Below are 8759 nucleotides of genomic sequence, written 5' to 3'. Positions count from 1 at the left end.
AGATTTGGATCTACGTACCCTTGTAAATCGCACAGCAGGAAGCGTTAAGAAATGCAGTTGATGTAGTGGAACGTCCTCACGTCCCTCGATCCGCCCCGCGAACCGTCCCACGATCCGTCCCACGATCCGATCCGATCTAGCGCCGAACGGGCGACACCTCCGCGTTCAGCACACGTACAGCTCGATGATGATCTCGGCCTTCTTGATCCAGCAAGCAAGATGGAGAAGTAAATGAGTTCTCCAACAGCGTGATGGCGCTCCAGTGATGGTGAGGATCTACTCCTGCAGGGCTCCGCCCGAGCTCCGCAGAAATACGATCTAGAGGTAAAACTATGGTGTCTAGATCTGAGTTGCACGTGGCAAAAGTTGTCTCAAATCAACCCTAAATCACCACTATATATAGGAGGGAGGGGGAGGAGGCTTGCCTTGAGGGCCAAACCCTCAAGGGTGCGCCGGCCAAGGGAGAGGAGGAGTCCTACTCCAATCCTACTCCAACTTGGATTGGAAAGTGGAGTCCTTCTCTTCCTTCCCACCTCCCCTTTTTTTGGTTTTCTTTCCTTGGCACATAGGCCCTCTTGGGCTGTCCCACCAGCCCACTAAGGGCTGGTGCGCCACCCCTAAGTCCATTGGGCTTCCCCCGGGTGGGTTGCCCATTCGTCACTCCCAGTACAATGCCGGTAATGCCCGAAAACCTTCCGGTAACCAAATGAAGTCATCCTATATGTCAATCTTCGTTTCTGGACCATTCCGGAAACCCTTGTGACGTCCATGATCTCATCCGGGACTCTGAACAACATTCGGTAACCACACATATAACTCAATTATACTAAAACATCGCCAAACCTTAAGTGTGCAGACCCTGCGGGTTCGAGAACTATATAGACATGCCCCGAGGTACTCCCCGGTCAATATCCAATAGCGGGACCTGGATGCCCATATTGGATCCTACATATTCTTCGAAGATCTTATCTGTTGAACCTCAGTGTCACGGATTCATATAATCCCGTATGTCATTCCCTTTGTCCTTCGGTATGTTACTTGCCCGAGATTTGATCGTTGGTATCCGCATACCTATTTCAATCTCGTTACCGGCAAGTCTCTTTACTCGTTCCGTAATACAAGATCCCATGACTTACACTTAGTCAAATTGCTTGCAAGGCTTGTGTGTGACGTTGTATTACCGAGTGGGCCCCGAGATACCTCTCCGTCACACGGAGTGACAAATCCCAGTCTTGATCCATAGTAACTCAACGGACACCTTCGGAGATACCTGTAGAGCACCTTTATAGTCACCCAGTTAAGTTGTGACGTTTGATGCACACAAGGTATTCCTCCAGTGCCAGTGAGTTATATGATCTCATGGTCATAGGACAAATACTTGACACGCAAAAACAATAGCAATAAAACGACACGATCAACATGCTACGTTCATAGTTTGGGTCTAGTCCATCACATGATTCTCCCAATGATGTGATCCAGTTATCAAGTGACAACACTTGCACATAGTCAGAAAACCTTGACTATCATTGATCAACTGGCTAGCCAACTAGAGGCTTGCTAGGGACATTGTTTTGTCTATGTATCCACACATGTATCTATGTTTTCATTCAATACAATTATAGCATGGATAATAAACGATTATCTTTAAACAGGAAATATAATAATAACTATTTATCATTGCCTCTAGGGCATATTTCCAACACAATAATGTCACCAATTGTCATACTGTAGTCCAGATGTAGGTGCAGGCATGAGTTCAGGATCTCGCTCCTCTGATTACTCCGCATGAAATAACCCACCAGACAAATATGATGCAGCCCAAAGCTTCTTCTTCCTGTACATCCTATGGAGCCATGTTTTTGTTTTCTCCGTCTGCCATTTCTAAACAAACGCGGCCCATCTCTCCTCGAAAACTGTATGTGTGGTGGCGTAGTACAAGAGTGACCAAAATTCCTTCAATGACTTGTGGTGGAGGTGTTTCTGCATGTTCTTTTCAATACGCCATGAACATAGACGATGCCACACGTCAGGAAGCACCTTCCTGATAGCCCTTATCATCGCTGCATCTCCATTAGTAATTACAGACTGGGGCTTCTTCTGACAGTGAGCTTTCAAAAACGTCTCTATCAGCCAAACATACGTACCTTCAGTCTCATCTGAAACAATGGCGCATGCAAATACCGTAGTGCAACCGTGATTATTGAGACCAACAAAAGGGATAAATGGCATTCCATACCTATTCATCTTGTACGCACTATCGAACACAGTGACATCACCATAGTCAAGGTAATCCCGATGTGATTGCGAATCACACCAGAACAAGTTGTTCAGCCTACCTTCAGCGTCAACAGTATGCTCAAAGAAGAAATCTGGATCCCTGTCCTTTCTAGCCAACATGATTCCTATAGCAGTGTCAGCATCACCCTGGGCAAGCAGTTTCATCTTCTCCGTGTAGCACATATATACAACTTCCTCCTTCCAAACCCTGTCTTAGCGTACGAACCGTACCTGTCGACAAAGTTATCAAAAATAATGTGCTTTCTTATCCCAGCTCCTGCCATAGCTAATATCTCTGCTTCCTGGAAATCTTTGATCACATTGTGAGACTGAAGGAAAGGGACTTCGTCCGGTTTTACAAGAATATGGCTGTGATCATCGAAGAAACTCCTGACATACCAAAGTCCACTCTTTCTATCAAGCTTCACTTTTAAATGGGCTTCACAGAAGCATCGACTCTCCGGTCTCAGTCTGCGGGTCCGGCCTTCCATGGTTAAAAATTTGTCCTGTCGTTTTCCTGCCCTGGAACAGAGATACCTCCTCATGCGTAAAACTTTTTCAGAGCCTTTTGCAAACCTTTTCAAGTCCCTCCTGATACTGAATCCACGATCTTTCGCGTGCTGGTTTTAAAACATGTACGCCTCTCCTTCTGATCTGAATGTCTTGGCCATGACTTCCCAATGCCTATCCAATGTCTCTTGCTGATATTCATCATAGCCGATGTCAAGGTCAAACTCAAGATTGCCAACATGCTCATCGTTCTCATTAGGACCATCAACACACCCCTGCAAAATAAGACATATCACCATGTTCGTCAGTCTGTTGCTATGTTTTCAGTTTTCATGACTAATTTGAACATGTACTATAACTTACTTCGCTCATATTTCCTTCATTGGATGCATTGTCATCGTACTCATAATTATCATCATCCTCATCATTGTCATCATCCTCATCATTGTCATCATGTAAAGTTCTCGCCTTAGTGTCACCATCGGTATTTCTTTGTGCAGATTCAAAAGTGTAAGTGGTAATACAATTTGTATGCTAGTAATAATACAACATATTTGAAACATACCTAGGTTCCACTTTCAGCATAAGATTGTTCATCTATATCGTAATCGTCATTGTCATTGTCATCATTGGCATGCACCTATTTAAATTCAATAGCAATTGTAATTGTTAATGTAATAGCTTATATTTCCATTATTTATAGTCAATGTACACAACACTTACATTACCACTATATGATTCATTCTAACTCATATAGTTGTGTCCGAGTGATTTATTTGCATTCAATGACAATGATTCATCCTCACTACTAGAGTCAACGACATCATATTAGATGTCTTGCTCTAACAATAAACCTTTCAATAGGTGTTCTATCAATGTCACAATACCACAACATAAACACTCATACAATGAAATCATGAAAAATCGTATGAATTAAATGAAAAAAACTTACTGTCCGTCTTCGAAGGGTTGACCGACATCGTTCGTTGTGTTCGACGTCGATGCACCGGTGGCTGCAACGTCGTCGTTTGAAGATGGATACGCCGCGTCGGTCACTGCAACCGCCAACGTCGAAGCGGAGGGAGGGGGGTCACGTCGCCAGTGGAGATGTGTGGGGGTGGCGTACCAGCGGCGGCGGAGGTGTGTGTGCTGGCGTAACGACGGTGGAGACGACGCGTGGTGTAGTCTTGGCGGCGGCGGAGACGGTGGGGGGAGTCACGTCGGCGGCGGAGACGACGCGTGGTGGAGTCGCGGCGTCGGCGGAGACGTGCGGGGGTGAAGCCACGTCGGCGCCGACGTGGTGGAGTCACGGCGGCGGCGGCGGAGACATGCATGGTGAAGATAGGGTTTTTCCTTTTTTTTTCAAACCAACCGCCGACGCGTGGGCTGACGTGGCGTACATACGACGGGCGGGCGGGCGGGGCAACGGATGCTGTATACAATGTGTAATGATCATACTGCCCTTATACGTTTAGTGGGGTTGTACCGAAGTCCTTCTCTTCAAACATAGAATATTTTAAATCTTGAATTTATGGAAATCTTTGTTCCTGTATTTTGTCCACGTTGAGCTGTCCTGGTACCATCATTTCCTACTGCTGGACCAATGTGGTATACTTTAAGGGACAAGCATCTGATTTTTGCACACCTTGTGTTTCTATTCTAGTCTTCTCCCCATTAACCACAGTGCGCATCGTTGTCACTAGCACTAGATAAAGAACACAACGGACTAGGAGCCTTCTCCGTCCAATACATGACCGGCACGTCCGCACCAGAAAGAAAGCTCAAAAGCATACACTTTTGTCAGCCGTTTGCCCATGAAGCACATTTCTGCAAAGTCTTAACGTCGCCTCCTTGTTTTATTTGTCCTGGCGAAAGTTAATTTTTACCTTTTCCAGATTCTAGTGACCCTACCCGATACCAAATACAAAAACCAAGGATATGCAATGCTGACGAGGAACCTCCTTTCCATGCAATTGAGCAATTATATTCTTTCCGTGAAGAAAATACCCTCATCATTCCTAGTGTATGAAAATCCTGGATCCTTATTCCCTTGTATATCACCAGGTACTACACCCTCTACCCATCCCAACATTTTATTTTCTGTATACGAATTGTTTTTACCAAAGCGGATCGCCCATTTCCCGATGCTTCTGTGAAGAACTGCACATGCTAGTGACATCGAGACGAAGCACCATTTTCGGCGACGAATTCCTCATTGGTTCTATCTCCATGCACATCTCGCTGGCTAATTTCCCGAAAAATTGTGCATCCTGTCTTGTGTGTCTCATGTTGCCAAGTCTACAGGCAGGGAAGAACTGAAAACCCTGTCCTTGGCCTTCAAAGCCTACCAAAGCAAAAACATAGGTCACTGATAAGTCAACAAAATAAATTTGATCGTGTGCAAGAATATTCAGTTGTTGTGCTTACTTCTTTGTCCCAGTTGGTGCGCAGGGTTATGGACAGGAGCAACACCGTCTGCACGACAAGTCCGCAGGTTAATCCGAACCACAGCCCCTAACAGTTCATAACCACAATTTTCAGAGGTTTCCGCAAGTGAAATTAGGAATATAGGTGAACTTGGAGCTTTTTGTATAATAAATTTAGGAAGATAGGTACCATTCCACCAAGATGGGACACAAACGCAAAATATAAAGCCGCCGGGATGCCGACAAGGTAGTATGCGCTAAGATTGACATACGCGCCAATCTTCTGCAAGCCACAGCCCCTAACAATACCTGAAAAAACACCGATCACAGATATTGTTCATCCTAAAACCTATATGCAGGCTCCTTATAATTGCCAAATTTATTTTCTCTGAAGCACCTACACCACACTTACCTGAAAGGACACACTGCAGGTCATCAAACAAGAATGTGACGGCGAGAATTGGCATCATTCTGGCAATGTATTCCACCACTTCCTTCTCGTTGCTGTATGCGTACCCCCATAAATTGCGCACCAAAATGATGGCAAGACCGACCGATACGCTCGACACAAGACCCAGAACCATGATCACATGGGTCGCTAAACGGGCAGCATCAGGTCGCCCAGCACCGAGCTCATTTGATACACGGGTGCTACAGAGGTGAGAGATAATAATGAATATCGCGTATTCTGTGTGGTGAGATAGATAGTAATCACTGAAGTACTATATGATTAAAATATCAGGTTTATGACTTGGAGTTGTTCAGTCTGACCTTATAGCTGCACCAAGTCCAGATGGGATTCTGAATACTAATGAAAGAGTATTTAAACTGCAGCAAGTTGAGCTGTTACTATCGGCAGAAGGCAAAGGCGAACCGGATGTGAAATAAGCTGTTACTATCGGCAGAAGGCAAAAGCGAACCTGATGGACAACACGGACGCCTCGAGCTTAGGATTTGGAAGAAATCCAGAAAAAAGTACAAGCAGCTCAAATGACCACCACTCCAAACTGTGTAAAATAAATGTTGGATGAAATTCAATTGGACATGGACGACAAAAAATTCTACCTGCAATTAGAGGGATCAACTCAAACTCACCAAACCATCAGAGCAGATGGAACCGCAAGCCTCAAAAAGCTAAGGATGTCGCGAAATGCCTCCATTGACAACCCTGTCCAAGTCCTCTTACAGGATGGAGAGAGCCTGATGTAGAGAGCCAGGATGAGCAGATTCGTCAGGTAAGAGATTGTATTGGCCAAGGCAGCACCCTTGTTGCCCAGGCCAAGCTTGTAAACCAGCAACCAGCAGACCAAGATATGGTTCAGTGCTGTGACACCTGCGCTGAGCATCACCGGGAGGACGATGTTCTGTGTTTGTAGGAACCGGACATGGCACTGCAGCGGGCCGTAGACGAACAGCGCCGGGATCATCCAACGGATGTAGCTCCCTGCTCCCATGGCAATCTCAGGGTCCTGGCCGAAGAAGAGGAGGATCTGGCCAGTGTATGCCCATATCACAGCAACCACGACGCTCAGAGGAGTGAGTACAAGGATTGCCCTCTGCTTGTAGATGCCAAGAAGATGGTACTGCTTTGCTCCGAAGGCTTGCCCACACAGTGTGTCCAAGCTGCTCGACATGCCGGCCTCAAATGATCATGAACAAAGCAAGGTGATGTTAGGTGTTCAGGAGGTCCAACATATGTAAGAGATGAAATTGACATAATATATATACCAATAAGCTGAAGCCGGTGACACCGGCAAAGGAGGTGGCGATGGAGGCACTCGAGAGATCGAGCTCACCGAGATGACCGACAAACATGACCGATATCATCTGGACGACATTCTGCAGCAGGCTTCCAACGACGAGAGGCCCGGCAAGGTACAACTGCTTCTTGACCTCAATCACTAAGAGGCTCTCTCCTGGCCCTCCTGTCTTCTCAATGTTGCCTCCGACAAGGGGCTCCTCCATGCTTGGCAGCATAATTGGAACTTCACACTCTACTTCTGAACAAGGTAGGTGTTCACAAGTGAAATGAAGGGATATTTAACACGAAGTGGAAGAGGATACCAATGGATTTCACCAATATTATATAGCCAAATTCCAACAGGAAATCGAGAGGAAATAGAGGGCATTAGCTTGGCAGCCAAGTTCAGCATGTGTCGACAAGAAAATTTGAGCATGATTCAGACGATTCAGAGTACAGAAGCCAAAAGTGGACTAAAACTCTATGGGAGACTAAGGAGGCAGCTTGGCAACCAGGTTCAACGCAACTGAGACAATAACTATCCGACAATCTGTAGTGAATTGGATGATAAAGAATACATGCTCGACCAGAACAAGATTGCCATTCTATTCTATGATTCTATCCCTTCTTGGTAAATTTAATTAAGTGCGCTTAGATCTGCAAATACTAATCAAAGGAATAAGTATATACCAAGGTACTACTAATGAAATCAAACATGGATTCCCTTTGCCCACTACTAGTTGTCACTGTCACACTTTTTGAACACGTCAATAATGCAAACAGTTAAAGGCACGGCCAATCGTTTGTAAGCGCACATAGCTAAAAATTCGTCCTTTTTTTATTCTGTCGTGTCTGACCACCGGCGTGATACGACCTATTACCTCTGTTTTAAAATATAAGATGTTTTGATAGGCTAAAATGACCTACTAAAACGTCTTACAATAGTTTAAGAAAGGCATTTTCCAAGATCCAGGGCCATTAGCGAATCAACCGACGAGTCCTGTGATTAGGAACTGCAAAAGTAAAAATTCAGAATGGCTTCTTGAATCCATCCGAGTAAAAATTCAAGACATCCCTCCTCTACGCACAAAACAGAAGCTCCTAAGATGTTCTTCAAAATGAGGCAAGAGCAAAGCCTGCCGATTTTGGATGCTACTGTACAACCAAAGCACGGAATCAAATTCCAGAGAAGTAGCGAACCTCTCCAATGGAGCAATACCGAAAAAAGGGCAAGAAAGGGGATAAGAACCGCACCGCAGGCAGGTAGAGGCCGTGTTGACGATTCCGCGGGAGGGAGGGCACCGCGGGGGCTAGGCGTCGGCGGCCCGGTGGCCACGGCGAGGAAGCGGCAGAAGAAGTCCTCCACAGACAAAGGGGGATGGGGCCGCGAGCAAGGCGGCTACGGAGAAAATGAGTGATGCATGTCACACTGTCACACCACATACAGTATATTGACAGGGTGAATTTTATTGAATTAAAATAAAATACTCCCTCCGTCCCAAAATAAGTGTCTCAACTTTGTACTAGCTCTAGTATAAAATTGTACTAAGGCCCTGTTTGGATCCATGGGCTAGAGTTAGTTTGAACTAGTTTGGGTTCAACTAGCCCTAAAATATCCAAACACAAGGGTTAGATTGGAGCTAGTTGCATCTAACCCATCTAAAAAACTAGCTCACCCAAGAGGTGCTAATTGGAGCTAGTTTTCATGGGGTTCATTAAAAAATATTTTGCTCTCTCTCTTCCACTAGCCAAGAGATGCTAATTGAAGCTAGTTTTCATGGGGTTCATTAAAAAATCACTTTTCT

The 8759-nt window shown here is 45.3% G+C and overlaps 1 protein-coding gene across 1 annotated transcript; it reads right to left on the bottom strand.

Annotated features, from left to right (window-relative positions):
* Positions 1-4749: 4749 nt before the first annotated feature.
* On the bottom strand, positions 4750-8370 carry LOC123426486 (protein DETOXIFICATION 16-like). Its single transcript, XM_045110327.1, has 9 exons — positions 8209-8370; positions 6942-7213; positions 6309-6853; positions 6134-6220; positions 5985-6041; positions 5626-5864; positions 5404-5522; positions 5215-5301; positions 4750-5131 (listed from the first exon to the last, which is right to left on the bottom strand). Exons 2-9 carry the CDS (start codon positions 7188-7190, stop codon positions 5072-5074), a joined length of 1443 nt encoding a protein of 480 aa, XP_044966262.1. The 5' UTR covers positions 7191-7213; positions 8209-8370; the 3' UTR covers positions 4750-5071.
* Between the last annotated feature and the right edge of the window lie 389 nt (positions 8371-8759).

The sequence above is a fragment of the Hordeum vulgare genome, chromosome 2H, assembly GCF_904849725.1.
Source record: "Hordeum vulgare subsp. vulgare chromosome 2H, MorexV3_pseudomolecules_assembly, whole genome shotgun sequence".
NCBI classification, from domain to species: Eukaryota; Viridiplantae; Streptophyta; class Magnoliopsida; order Poales; family Poaceae; genus Hordeum; species Hordeum vulgare.
The sequence above is the reverse complement of the archived record's forward strand: the minus strand, read 5'-3'. Positions and strand labels throughout refer to the sequence as shown.

Coding starts and splice junctions, on each gene's coding strand:
- LOC123426486 (XM_045110327.1), bottom strand. CDS start 7,190: ATGCTGCCAAGCATGGAGGAGCCCCTTGTCGGAGGCAACATTGAGAAG. Junction 6,854..6,941: donor TCACCGGCTTCAGCTTATTG/GTATATATATTA, acceptor TGATCATTTGAG/GCCGGCATGTCGAGCAGCTT. Junction 5,302..5,403: donor TGTCCCATCTTGGTGGAATG/GTACCTATCTTC, acceptor ATGAACTGTTAG/GGGCTGTGGTTCGGATTAAC.